Here is a 15230-nt window from a genome sequence, read left to right as displayed (position 1 = left end):
GACCTAAATGATGGTTTTAGTATTATTTCCCTGTATCTATTGATTCCAAAAGAAAAGTAACCTAGAATTTCTAGTCTGTTAAAATACAAAGTTTGAAGTAATAATTTTTGTTATAAGTATTCAGCATGCAGCAATCAGTAAAAAAAATTGTAGAGGTTTGGAGGTCTTTCTAAAATATTTAATAACTGGTCCATATACAGATTTCCACAGGTGGCCCCAATCTTTTTTTTATATTTAGTTCAAATTTCAATCTAACAAGGCAGATATCCATAGAACCCTCCACTCAACAGTTGCAGAATATACATTCCTCTACAGTGTACCTGGAACATTCACCAGCATAGCCCATATGCCAAGAAAAATGGAACCTTAATACATTATACAAAGTATATTTTCTGACCACAGTGGAATTAAATTAGAAATCAGTAACAGAATGAAATTTGAGAAATTCACAAATGTATGGAAGTTAAATAATATGTAACTAAATAACCAACTGGCCAATGAAGTAATCACAAGGGGAATTAGAAAGTAAGATGAAAAAAAATGAAAACACATTTACCAAGACACATGGGATGCAGCTAGAACAATACTTAGGGGAGGATATGTAGCTGCAAATGCCTACATTAGAAAAGACGAATCTCAGTAATGTTACCTTCTACCATAAGACACTGGGATAATCAAGCAAACTAATCCTAAAGCCAGCAGTAAAGAAGTACTAAAGAGTAGAGCAGAAGTTTGTGAAACTGAGAATAGAAAAACAGTAGAGAAAATCAACAAAACTGAAAGTTGGTTCTTTTTCCAGAGGTTTTGAAACCTGACAAACCTTTATCTAGATTGGTCATTTGAAGAAAGACCAAACCAAGATTACTAAAATTGGGGGGAAAAAAGAGACATGATCATCTTACAGAAATAAAAAGATTTATAAGGAAATATTATGAATAATTGTAGGCTAATAGATAAGTGAGGTGAAGTAGGCAAATTCCTAGAGGGATAAAAACTATCAAAAAATGACTCAAGAAGAAGTAGAAAAGTTAAATTGATCTGTAATAAGTTAAAGAGATTAAATTAATCAAAATACTACCTACAAAGAAAAAGCCAGGTCCATATGGCTTCGTTGGTGAATTCTAATAGTCATTAAAGAATTAATGTAAATTCTGCACAAACTCTTCTCAAAAATAGAAAAGGATCCCACACTTAACTCATCTTATGATGCCAGTATTATCATGATAACAAAACCAGACAAATATATCACAAGAACAGTAGAAACCAATCTCTTAGGATTACAGACACAAAACTCCTCAACCCAATACAAGCAAATTGAATCCAGTCACATATAAAAAGAATTGTATACCATAACTAAGTATGATTTATCCCAGGAATGTAAGGTTGACTTAACCTCCAGAAATCTACTCATGTTATACCAGTAAAATAAGGATAAAAATCACATTATTTTCTCAACAGATACAAAAAAAAGCATTTGACAATTCAACATACTTTTATGATAAAAGCAGTTAAAAGCTAGAGATAAAAGGGAACTTTCTTTATTGATAAAGTACATCCACAAAATCTCCCTAAGTATGACTCCCTAAGAAAGCCATATCTCTCCATCTGTATCTCTCCATTCATCCATCCATTAGAGGATCAACTACTTTACCTTTTTTACTTTACCTCACAAATGTCTATTAAATTCCTATTACTTTTAGTGTATGATAAATGTGGAGTTTTTTTCCATGTTGAAAGGCTAAAGATTGGCATGTAAAAAATTATTACAAGAATTACTGAGCTCTCTTCAGGACTGAGACACTTAATATCATACTTAATGATGAAAAAAAACCCTGTATGCTTCTCCCTAAAATTAGGAACAAGAAAAGAATACTTATTCTGACCTCTTCTATTTAATATTGCACTGGAGTTTCTAGCCCGGGAAGTTAGTTAAGAAAATGAAATAAAGGCATCCAGAGTAGAGAGAAAGTAAAACTATTTGCAGATGACATAATCTTGTTTATATAAAAACCTAAGGAAGTCACTAAAAAAAAAAACAACTATAAAAACTAATAAGCAAATTAAGGTTAAAGGATACAAGTTCAATATTCAAGAAATCAATTGTATATTTATATGCTAGCAATGAACAATTTGAGAATGAATGTAAGAAAACAATTCCCCTTTCAGTGGCATCAAAAAGAATACTTAGAAATTAGTTTTTCAGAAGAAGTGTAAAACTCATGCTCTGAAAACTATAAAACATTGTTGAAAGAAATTAAGAAGATCTAATAAAAATTGAATGACATCCTTATTCATGGATTGGAAGATTTAGCATGCTGGTATTTCCTAAACTGATCTACATATTCAGTGCAATCCTTATTATAAAATCCCAGCTTGCTTCTTGGCAGAAATTAATAACCTCATCCTGAAATTCATATGGAAATGCCAGGGACCCAGAATATCCAAAACAAGCTTGAAAAAGGACTGAGTTGGAGAACTCACACTTCCTGATTTTAAATTTTTCTACAAAGCTACATTAATGGATAGAGTGTGATGTTGGCGTAAGGACAGATGTGCAGGTCTAGGGACTAGAATTGAGAATCCAGAAATGACCCCTTATAGTGCATCCAAGGCCTACATATAAGAGGTAAAAAAACACAAAACTCTCTGAAGAAACATACATGTAAATTGTGCCATTGGGTTTGAAAATGGCTTCTTAAATATGACACTGAAAGCAGAACGAAACAAAGAAGAAAGATAACTGGGGGCACCTGGGTGGCTCAGATCATGATCTCACGGTTTGTGGGTTCGAGCCACGCCCATGTTGGGCTCTGTGCTGACAGCTCAAGGCCTGGAGCCTACTTCAGATTCTGTGTCTCCCTCTCTCTCTCTGTGCTCTTGTGCTCTGTCTCTCTCAAAAATAAATAAACATTTTAAAAATTTTAAAAAGAAAATTAATTAAAAAAAGATAATTGGGCTGTATCAAAATTTAAAACTTAACTGATTAAAAAATGGGTAAAGGACCTGAATAGACATTTTTCCAAAGAAGACCTATGCATGGCCAACAAGTATATGAAAAGGTAAACATCACTGATAATCCAGGAAGCACAGATTAAAACAAACCTACAGTGAGATCTCACCTCAGACCTGTTAGGATCTCAAGTGTGTTCTCACCACCAAAAATAAATAAAAGGTAACTGTGTGAGATGATGGGTATGTTAATTATCTTGGTTGTGGTAGCCATTTCACAATGTATACATATATTAAAACATCACATTGTACACCTTAAATGCATTCGGTTTTGCTCATCTTATCTTAGTAATAAGGGTATATGGAAATAACATGAAAGAAAACATGGAATTGGGGAAAAGAGCAATGTATGTTAGTTATTTACAGAAGGTCTGGATGGCTGGAGTACCAGATGTGAAGAAAGTAATGGGCAGTAGTGGGAGAAGAAAGCAGGGTTGAAGCATGGTGATCTTTGGAGTTTTGCCAACAAATTTGGCTTCTACATCTCTACAGCCCTAGCTTCTTACAGTGCCTGATAAAAACACATATTCAATAAATGTTAATTGTTGTTAAGACCAAACCAGAAGACAAAAAAACCTCCGTTGCTGAGAAAATTCTAACTAATAAAAATGAAATTTAAGATAAAACTTTCTTTTTAACTTTTATGCTCCAGAGGATACCATCATGAAAGTCAAAAGACAACCCAACTGAATAGAGAAAGTATTTTTCAAGTCATGTATCTGATAAGGGACTTCCATTTGAAATATTTTTTAAAAAGCCTTACAACTTAGTAATATAAAAGAAAACCTAATTAAAAATGCACTATGGATCTGAGTAGACATTTCTGTAAGAATCATATACAAATGGTCAATAAGCACATGAAATGATGCTCAACATTACTAACTTGGGAAATGCAAATCAAAACCATTTTGATATATCACATCCCATCACTAGGATGGCAAATTAAAAAACAAAAAACTAGGTAATCTTAATTGTGACCAAAATGTAAATGAAGAAATTGAAACTCATATACTGCTGGTGAAATTATAAAACTGTAGCACCTTTGGAAAATAGTCTGGCAGTTCCTGAAAAGATTTAACATAGATTACTATGTAAGTCAGCATTTCCATTCCTAGGTATGTACAGGAGAGATGAAGGCATATGTACGCACAGAAATTTGTACAGGGATGTTCATAGCAGCGTGATTCATAATAGCCAAAAAGTGGACAATCCAAATGTCCATCGGTGGATAAATGGATATGGTCTATGTATACAGTGGAACATTATTTGGTGGTAAAAAGACATGCTGTATTGATGCATACTACAACATGAATGAACCTTGAGAATATTGAAAGTAGGGGCTCCTGAGTGGCCTCTGTTGGTTAAGTGTCTGACTTAGGCTCGGGTCGTGATCTCACTGTTCGTGAGTTCAAGCCCTGCATTGGGTTCTCTCTGGTCAGCACAGAGTCTGCTTCAGATCCTCTGTTTTCCTTTCTCTTTGACTCTCTCTCTCTCTCTCTCTCTCTCTCTCAAATAAACATTTAAAAAAACAACAAATGAACCCAGTCTCAAACCTTAAAAAAAAAAGAAAGAAAATATTCAAAGTGACAGAAGCAAGTCACAAAAGACCACATATTGTATGATTCCATTTATATGAAAAATCCAGAATAGGTAAATCTATATAGAGAAGGCAGATCAGTGGTTGGGGCAGTATTGGGATGACTGCTAATGGTTAGGGTTTTTTGGGAGTAGGTGATGAAAATGTTCTAAAACTGATTATGATAATGGTTTCACAACTGTGTGAATATACTAAAAATCATTTAATTGTACACTTTAAATAGGTGAATTATATGGTGTATGAATTATGTCTCAATAAACCTATTAACAAAAAATTCACCACCACAACAGAAATAGAAATATAACCAGGCCTTTATGGTTGTCTTGGTCGAGTCTCTTTAAACTTAAGATACTTCACTTTCTCCACCATCCTTCTTGCCTCCCATTTTTATGGTAGTTTGTGGAAGAGCTCAGTTGAGTATCTCACATTCTTAATTTTTCTGCATCCTTCTTTTTGGTATTATGTAACTTGTGTGGCAGAAATGCTTTATAGGTAATTCTGTGTACTCTATCTTGCCTACATATGTGTAGTCTCGTTTGAAAGATTTCACTCTGAAAAAAATCACTTTGATGATGATGATGATGATACTTCTCCTCCTCCTCCCCCTCTTCCCCAGTTGGGGGTTGAACTCACAACCCCAAGATCAAGGGTCACATGCTCTACCAACTCAGCCAGCCAAGTACCCCAAATCACTTTGATTCTTTACCAATTTTAAATCTCATATTAAAATATAGGGTGAAGGGGATTAAGTATACAAGATTTTACTGGAATTATGGCCTTAAGATAGTGAATAGTTATTAAATTCCATTCACCCATAAACATACAGTTTAGACATTTCTCCTTGAGGTGTCTAATTTTTCAGTTTTGCTTGAAATTTCATTCCAGAAAATAATAACTAAGACTAGTAGGAAACCAGTGAAGATCTTTAAGGAGAAAATAGCATCAGATTTATGCTTTTGAGGATCCTTCACTGCAGTGAAGGCTCCAGAGCAGATGCTGGAGAACAGTTAGGAAAGTCTTAAGTAGTTCAGATGAATTAAGACAGTAATTTGCATGAGAATCATGGTTATGGAATTAGAAGTAGACTGTTGAGAAAATATTTAGGAGGTAAAACAGATGAGACTTCGTAATGGATCTAGTATATAAGTTGAGGTATCTAGTTGGTTCCCAGGTTTCTGACTTTTGCAACTGGATGAATGTCAGTAGCATTCTCTCAAAATAGGAAATATTGGAGTACATCTGGGTTTGAGCCTCCTTAATCTGATAAGTTCTGGACAAGCTGAGTTTGAGATACCAAAATGGATGTGTCTGATAGACATCAATATAAGGGACCAGAGCTCAACACAAAGAGGAGTCTGTGCTAGATATGTAAATATGGGAGTCATTAGTTTGTATGGGCTAATTAGTCTGTGTTGGCTAATACTGAATTTGAGGAACGCCAACATTTAATGACCAAGTGAGTGAAGATGAACCGGCCAGAAAGACTGATAGTGACTAGAGAAGTAGAAGGAAAACTAGGAGAAATTGGTGTCGCAGAAGCCAATGAGTATTTCAAAAGGAGGAAGTAGTCAGTAGTGCCTAGATGGTACTGTGAAAGGCTACATATGTCCTTCCAAACTCGTATGTTTATTTTCTGTACCTATTGATCATATCTGTGGTCTAATTACATATGACTTTGTATCCTAGCTTTTATTGTTTTTACTTAATTATTATTAATATTTTTCTTGTTTATAATCTTTAGTCCACAGAGTGGATATACACTTTTTTTAAATATGAAATTTATTGTCAAATTGGTTTCCATACAACACCCAGTGATTATCCCAACAGGTGCCCTCCTCAATGCCCATGACCCACTTTCCCCTCCCTCCCACCCCCCATCAACCCTCAATTTATTCTCAGGTTTTAAGAGTCTCTTATGTTTTGACTCCCTCCCTCTCTAACCTTTTTTTTTTTTTTTCCCTTCCTCTCTGCCGTGGTCTTCTGTTAAGTTTCTCAGGATCCACATAAGAGTGAAAACATATGGTATCTGTCTTTCTCTGTATGACTTATTTCACTTAGCATAACACTCTCCAGTTCCATCCACGTTGCTACAAAAGGCCATATTTCATTCTTTCTCATTGCCACGTTGTATTCCATTGTATATATAAAGCACAATTCCTTTATCCATTCATCAGTTGATGGACATTTAGGCTCATTCCATAATTTGGCTATTGTTGAAAGTGCTGCTATAAACATTGGGGTACAAGTGCCCCTATGCATCAGCACTCCTGTATCCCTTGGGTAAATACCTAGCAGTGCTATTGCTGAGTCATAGGGTAGATCAATTTTTAATTTTTTGAGGAACCTCCATACTGTTTTCCAGAGTGGCTCCACCAGTTTGCATTCCCACCACCAGTGCAAGAGGGGTATCCTCGCCAGTATCTGTAGTCTCCTGATTTGTTCATTTTAGTCACTCTGACTGGCATGAGGTGGTATCTGAGTGTGGTTTTGATTTGTATTTTCCTGATGAGGAGCAACGTTGAGCATCTTTTCATGTGCCTGTTGGCCATCTGGATGTCTTCTTTAGAGAAGTGTCTATTCATGTCTTCTGCCCATTTCTTCACTGGATTATTTGTTTTTTGGGTGTGGAGTTCGAGTTAACCATTTCCCTATTGCTAAGTAATTAAGATACCTCTACATTTTTGAAGCACCTCATATGCTTTAGAAGGGGTGTATTTTAGGTGTTTTTCTTAGGCTACTATACCAGAAGTAGGATTCCATCAAAGGCTTAGAATATATCTTTGTGGTCTTGACATTTTCTAGCAAAATGACATATTTTTGAAGCAGTGTTCATAGACATCTTTTAAAAAAAATTTTTAATATTTTTATTTTTGAGAGACAGAGACAGAGCACTAGTGGGGGAGGGGCAGAGAGAGAGAGGGAGGCACAGAATCAGAAGTAGGCTCTAGGCTCCGAGCTATCAGCACAGAGCCTGATGCAGGGCTTGAACTCACGAACCATGAGATCATGACCTGGGCCAAAGTAGGATGCTTAACCAGCTGAGCCACCCAGATGCCCCATAGACATCTTTTTTAAACATTTGATTATTTTTACAAATTGACTTTATTAATTATTATTATTTATGCAAGTCACACCTGTTAAGAGGAAAGTATTACCCTAATTGCTAAAATTTTATAGTATTTTTTAAAAATATTCTTTCATATATCTTTTTAAATGTAAACCATAAATGGCATCATATTACACTTGTTTTTTTGTAATCCACTTTTATCATCTAAATAAAATACAGATTCCATTATAATTTTTAGTGGTTACATGTGTATCTTAAAATTACTTAATCTTTTAAAGTCCAGATAATATGTTTGTATAGGTTCATCTCATTTAAAATCTTAGTGTACTGCTGCTGGGTTAAGGGATATATGTATTTAAATTTTCAAATATATATTTCTACATGTGTTGCTTATGGTTTCAAAGTGAGGGTTTTTGTTAGAGAACTCTTTTTCTTTTGAAAAAGGATAATTTTTGGAAAATTGTGGTATTTGATTTCATACATCTAAAATTACTGTGCTTTTGTATCTTCCATCATTTTATCTTTAGCTTTTGCCTGTGATTACAGAGCAGTTACAGTGGATGCCATTTGTGAATGCCAAACTTCATCAGCCTTTTGTAAAATTTATATATTGGTCTCTAAGGCAGCTAGATGCTGGAACACAGGTAATTGATTAATAGTCTATGTTTTTTAATTATTTCTCTTGATCTTGTTCTTTTACAGGTTTTTTGTTCTGTTTACATTTCAGAACTTTTTGCCTTCTCTGCTTTATTACTTTTTCTTTATCCTTTTATAAATACTGTTTTTTAGTGCCGTAGGTTTTAATCAATATGTAAAATTGTTTTTTGAGTTTCAAAATTATATAATAAGTGTCACTGTTCGGTTATTGTTAAAACTTACTGCCCCCTCCCCACTATATTTTATAATATTTCATATTTTACTGAAGGTAATAAAAATGTAAGATTTCTTGTGTTTTATGCTAATAAGTACATATTAGCTAAATTAGATAATAATTTTTATAATAGCCTAATCAGAACAAAAAAATTATTCTGGCATATTATAAAATGAATGCTATATGTTATCTGTTCATATAAGGTTCATTCAATTTAAATTATGTCATGCATATGTAATCATTTGTGCTATGAGCTGTATTAGGTTTGTAAAATTTTATTTCCCTAATTAGTATTAATAAATGCTGTTATAGCTTTCATTTACTTAAAGGAGAAAAATGAATTTGTGCTTGGGTAGTGTAATCTTGGTCCTATGGAATTATAGAAGCACATAGCTAAATCACTCAGTGTGGTACTTATGATTAAGTAGTATTAATTGAGTCATGTGATTATTATGTAGTATGATGATTAAGATTAAGCAAAAATATCTTTCCTGAGGTGGTATTCCATATATTTTGCCTCTGTGTTGCACAAGTAAACACAGGAGCATAAATGCACACATGTGCTTGCACACCCCCCAGCCCCATGGAATATCATTTTTAATTTATTAGTCTTAACTACATTTCTCACTAAACAAAGTTATATTGATTATCAGGTCTTGTAATGTTGCTATCTTCTTCTTAAAATTTTATTTTGCTTTTTGTATAATGGTTTCTGAATGCTCTCAGCCACAAAAGGCTAGGCTCAGAAATTGAATGAAATCTTACTTTGTCTTCCTTCCAAATATTCTTCTCATTTTCCTTCAGATAATTTACAGTTTATTTTTATCTACAAATATATACTCTGCACCCTTCTCTGTGTGCTATTCTAGACAGATACTAGCCTGCATCTATGTTTCTAATGAAAAGTAGCATTCTTGCCACCGTCCTGTTTCTTTATTCAGCATTGATGGATTTCTGATATTTCAGTTTTAACAGTTGTCTGACTGCAAATACTTTTTCATTCTTTTTAATGTTTATTTTTAAGTTTTAAAAATGTTTATTTATTTTTGAGAGTGAGAGAGACAGAATGTGTGCAGGGGAGGGGCAGAGAGAGAGGGAGACACAGATCTAGAAGTGGGTCCAGGCTCTGAGTTCATGTACTTTTTAAAAATTAAGCTTTTTATTTTGACATAATAGTAGATTCACTCAGTAATAACAACTACTACAGAGAAATCACTTGTGTCCCTAACCCACTTTCCCCCAATGGTAACATCTTGAAAAACTAGTACAATATCACAGCCACAATTGATAGTAGTCAAAATAGTAGGAGTTCTACATCACCATAGAGATTCTTCATGTACACACACACATATATATATATATATATATATATATATATACAGACTTTATTTTTTAGAGCTAATTTGGGTTCACAGTAAAATTGAGAACAGAAATTCCCCATATACTCCCTGACCCCACATATGTACTGCTTACCACACTATCAGCTTCCTGCAACAGAATTTGTTACAAATTATTACAATTTGTTACACTCGAATGTATCTTGGTATGTCCTTCCACTCCAAGTCCATACCTTACGTTAGAGTTCACTTTGGTGTTTTACATTCTCTGAGTTTTGACAAAAATATAATGGTATATGACCATCATTTACAGAATAATTTGATACTAAAAATAGTTTTCCCTAAAATTCCTCTGTGCTCTGCCTATTTATACTTCCCACACCCCTAATTCCTGCAGACCACTAATCCTTTTACTCTTTGCTTTTTACATAATGTCATAGCTTTGCCCTTTACAGAATATCATATAGTTAAGAGTTATTCTGTATGTCGCCTTTTCAGATTGGCTTCTTTCACTTAGCAGTATGTACTTAAGATTCCTCCATGCCTTTTCTTGGTTTGATAGCTCATTTCTTTCAGTGCTGAGTAACACTCCGTTGTCTGTATGTACCACGGTTTATCCATTCACCTACTGAAGGATCTCTTGATTGCTTCCAAGTTTTGGCAAGTATGAATAATATAAACATCCATGTGCAGGATTTGTGTGACATTAATTTTCAATTCCTTTGGGTAAATACCAAGGAGCACAATTGTTAGATAGATATGGTAAGAATATGTTTAATTTTTTTGAAAAACTGTAAGCTGCCTTCCAAAGTGGCTATACCATTTTGCATTTTAGCAGCAGTGAATGAGAGTTTCTGTTGCTCCACATCCTCATCAACATTTGGTGTTGTCAGTGTTTTGGGTTTTGGCTGTTCTAATTGGTGTAGAGTCAAGTCTCCTTTTAATTTGCAATTCCCTAATGACATACTGTTGGGCATCTTTTCATATGCTGATTTGCCATCTGTATATCTTCTCTGGTGAGGTTTCCAGGTTCTTTTGCCCATTTTTTAAATTGGGTTTTCTTACAATAGCGTTTTTAGAATTCTTTCTAAATTTTGGGTAACAGTTCTTTATCAGATGTGTCTTTGCAGATATTTTCTCCTCCCAATCTGTTTCTCATTTCTCATTCTCTTGACAAGAGTGGTTTTTAATTTTAATGAAGTCCAATTTCTCAGTTATTTTTTGTGCATCATGCCTTTAGTGTGGTATCTAAAAAGTATTTATTGTATCTAGCATCTTACACACTCATGGAGAATTGACCCCTTTATTATTGTGTAATGCCTTTCTTTCCCTGGTAACTTTCCTTGCTCTGAGGTCTGTTTTGTCTGAAATTAATATAGTTATTCCAGCTAGCTTTTGATTAGTGTTTGCATGGTATATCTTTCTATCCATTTACTTTCAATCTGTATTTGTCTTTATATTTAAAGTGGGTTTCCTAAAAAATAAAAAATAAAAAAAAAATAAAGTGGGTTTCTTGTCGACAGTGTGGGTCTTATATTTTGATTTAGTCTGATAATCTCTTTTAATTGGTATATTTTGACTATTGATATTGAAAGTGATTATTGATATTGTTGGATTAATATCTACCATAGTTGTCACTGTTTTTTATTTATTGACAATTATTCTTTGTTCCTGTTTTGTTCTCTCAGTCTTTTCCTGCCTTTTGTGGTTTTAATTGGACCTTTTATATGCTTCTAACTTTCCCTTCTTTCTTAGCCTTCAGTTGTACTTCTTCTTTTACATTTTTTAGTGGTTGCCCTGACTTTGCAATATACACTTAGAACTACTCTAAATCCACTTTCAAATTACACTATACAGCTTTACATGTAGTGTATCTTATAATACAGTAGACTCACCTTACCTGCGATTTCAGTTACCCATGGTAAACCAAAGTCTGGAAGCAGGTTATCCTCCTTCTGAAGTATTGTCAAAGGTCAGTAATAGTCTAATGCTAAGTAGGGTCACAATGTCTATATCATTTACCTCACTTTTTCTCATCCTGTAGACATTTTAGCATCTACAATATTACCATAAGGGTGAGTACAGTACAAATAAGATATTTTGAGGGAGAGAGAGAAGCCACACTCATACAACTTTTATTATGGTATGTTGTTGTAATCTGTTTTATTATTGTTAACCTCTTACTGTGCATAACTTATAAATTAAACTTTATCATAGGTATGTATGTATAGGAAAAGATGCAGTATATAAAAGGTTTGGTACTGTCCATGGTTTCGGATATCCACTGTGGTCTTGGAACACATGTCCCGTGATAAGGGGGGACTACTATAACAAAATACTGCTGATGTCTTCCTCCTGTCTCTTATTCCCTTGTATAATTCCTGTCATTCATTTCACTACACATTAACCTACATAAACATGTATATATCTATATCTACGTCTATGATACAATGATCAATAATACAATTGTGTATACACACATACACACACAGGCACACATGCACATGCTCACAGACACACAGGCATCCATAATCCAATACATTGTTGCTATTGTTTTCAAAAAACTTATCTGTTAGATCAGTTAATAACAAATAAAAGCACTTATTCCTTCTCTAATGCTCTTTATGTACATCCAGGTTTCTAAGCTATATAATTTTCCTTGTCTCTAAATAACTTTTATTAATATTACTTTCAGTAACAGAATCCCTCAATTTTTGTTGGTGTGAGAAAATCTTTATTTTTCCTTTATTTTTGATAGATAATTTCAGAGTATGTAGAATTCTAGGTTGGTGGGGTTTTTTCCTCAGCATTTTAAACATTTCATTATATTTTCTTCATGCTTACATGATTTTTGAGGAGACTTTGGATGTAATTCTTATCTTTGCTTCTCTGTAAATAACCTTTTTTCTCTTTTGGCTTCTATCAAGATTTTTAAAAAAAGCTTTTATTTTCTGAAGTTTGAATATGATATGCCTTAATGCATTTTTGTGTGCATTTATTTATCCTCTTAGGTGTTCTCTGAGCTTCCTGGTTTTGTGGGGTTTTTTTCTTGTGTTAATTTGGAGGAAATTCTGTCATTACTGCTCTCTCTATATATATATATTTTTTTTTTTTTAATTTTTTTTTTTTTTTGAGAGTGTGTGAGTGAGTGAGGGGCAGAGGAAGAATCCCAGGAAGTGCAGAGAGAGAAGAGACAGAGTGCAGAGCCCAGAGCAGGGCTCAGGGTCACCAGAAGCAGTGCTCAAGATCACCCAATGTGGGGCTCAAACTCACAAGTCGTGAAATCATCACCTGAGCCCAAGTGGGATGCTTCACCAGCTGAGCCACCTAGGATCCCCACTTCAAATATTTATTTTATTCCTTTGTTTATTTTCCTTCTGGTATTTTCATTACCCATGTGTTGCACCTTTTGTAATTGTCTCATAATTTTTGGATATTCTGTTCCATTTTTTCCAGTTTGGGTTTTCCTCCTTGTGTTCCAATTTCTGTTGATGTGCCATCAGACTTAGATATTATTTCTTTGTCTGTGTGTAGTCTACTAATGAGCCCACCAAAAGTATTCTGCATTTACAGTGTTTCTGATCTCTAGTATTTTGGGGTTTTTTTGGGTTTAATTTATTTATTTTGGGGGGGGGTACAGAGAGAGAGGGGGAGAGAGAATTCCAAGGAGGCTCCACACTATCAGCACAGAGCCCAACACTGGGCTCAATCTCAAGAACCGTGAGATCATGACCTGAGCCAAAATCAAGAGTCAGATGCTTAACTGACTGAGCCACCCAGGGGCCCCTCTGTTATTTCTTTTGATTCTTTCTTAGAGTTTCCATCTCTCTGCTCTCTGTTGTCTACTTGTTTCATTAGAGCTCTTAGAATATTAATCATAGTTGTTTTAAATTCTTTGATTATTCCAGCATTTCTACCATATTTGAGTCTGATTCTGAAGTTTGCTCTGTCTTTTCACACTGTGTTTTTTGCCTTTTAGCATGGCTTGTAATTTTTTCTTGTTATCTGGACATGATATACTATGTAAAAGTGACTGCTGTAAATGAGCCTTCAATACTATGGTAAGATGTGTGGGAAGGGGAAGTGTTCTGTAGTTGTGTAATTCAGTCTCAGTCATTTGGTGAGCTTGTGTCTTGGGGCTATGAACTTCATAAATGCCTCTCAGTTTTTCTCCCCATGAGGTGGGGCAGGATTGCTAGAGTGGGCTGGAGTTTCGTATTTCCTTTCTGCTAAGTCTGTTAGATTCTTATAAAATCTCAGTAGGTTAAGCTCTGGTAAGGTAGTTTCTCTTGAGGACAGATCTTTTTAACAAGGACAAAATTGTGTCATATTTCCAAATGGTTACTTTTTTTACCCCCCCCCCCCCCCCACCTGAAGCATGAGGGGATTTTTCTCCAGTCTTCACTGTGAGAACTGTTAGAGCTCCTCATCTAAAACCAACAAAATCTGAGAACTCCCTTGTGACTGGCCACAGCCAGCATTCTTAACTCTCAGACTTGTTCACATTGGGCCTCCAGCAGTTTTCTTTTCTTTTTCCTTTTTTTAAATATGGCACACTTCATGAATTTGCATGTCATCCATACTCAGGGGCCATGCTAATCTTTTCTGTATTGTTCCAATTTTAGTATATGTGCTGCCGAAGCAAGCACTCCAGCAATTTTTGGTTATGGTTCATATTTTCCTACCCTGGTACCAGTTCCCACAGAGATTTCAGCTCATGGGTTTCTGCTGCAGTAAGCTGTAATTCTCTGTATTCACCTGTCTGTCTCCAAATTTGGGCTTTGCCCTGTGTTCTCACTTCTGTTGGATCTAAGAAAGTTTAATTTTTCAGTTGTTCAGCTTTTTACTTTTGTTAGGATGGAGTGATAACTTCCAACCCCCTTACCTGCCTAACCAGAAATCAGAAGTTCTCATGTTGCATTTTTATAGCAATACCCACTTTCCTCCTGGTCTACCCCCTCTTTAATCCCTCCAGTCACGAACTTCCATTTCTATGATTTTGTCATTTCGCAAATGTTATATGAGTGGAATTATATAGTATGTAACCCTTTGAGATTGACTTTTTTTACTTAGCATAATTTGCTGGAGATCTATTTAAGTTGTGGCATTTCTTTTTATTGATTCCATGATAGGAATATACCACATTTTAACCATTCATTGGTTAAAGGAAACTGGTTTTTAACCATTATAAATGCTGTAAACATTTATGTGGAGGTTTTTGTGTATAAATAGTTTTTATTCCTCTAGGATAAATGTCCAAGAGTGTACTTGTTGTATGGTAGCTCCATGTTTAATTTTTTTAATAAACTGCCAAATTTTAAGAGTGATTTTATTATTTTATGCTCTTAC

The 15230-nt window shown here is 34.6% G+C and overlaps 1 protein-coding gene and 1 non-coding gene across 9 annotated transcripts in view; one reads left to right on the top strand and one right to left on the bottom strand.

Annotated features, from left to right (window-relative positions):
* Positions 1–15230, top strand: part of CCDC138 (coiled-coil domain containing 138) — a 134313-nt gene that overhangs the window by 47506 nt on the left and 71577 nt on the right. For 7 of the 8 annotated variants that reach the window (XM_042931835.1, XM_042931828.1, XM_042931833.1 and 4 more), the window contains one exon: positions 8201–8317. The exons of the other annotated variant lie outside the window; for it this stretch is intronic. In XM_042931835.1, coding sequence (XP_042787769.1) covers positions 8201–8317 — 117 coding nt within the window. The remainder of the gene's footprint in view (positions 1–8200; positions 8318–15230) is intronic. 8 annotated transcript variants of the gene reach the window in all.
* On the bottom strand, positions 14424–14530 carry LOC122216798. Its single transcript, XR_006201124.1, has one exon. It is a non-coding gene; the product is annotated as a U6 spliceosomal RNA (small nuclear RNA).

This window comes from Panthera leo, chromosome A3, assembly GCF_018350215.1.
Source record: "Panthera leo isolate Ple1 chromosome A3, P.leo_Ple1_pat1.1, whole genome shotgun sequence".
NCBI lineage: Eukaryota > Metazoa > Chordata > Mammalia > Carnivora > Felidae > Panthera > Panthera leo.
The sequence above is the reverse complement of the archived record's forward strand: the minus strand, read 5'-3'. Positions and strand labels throughout refer to the sequence as shown.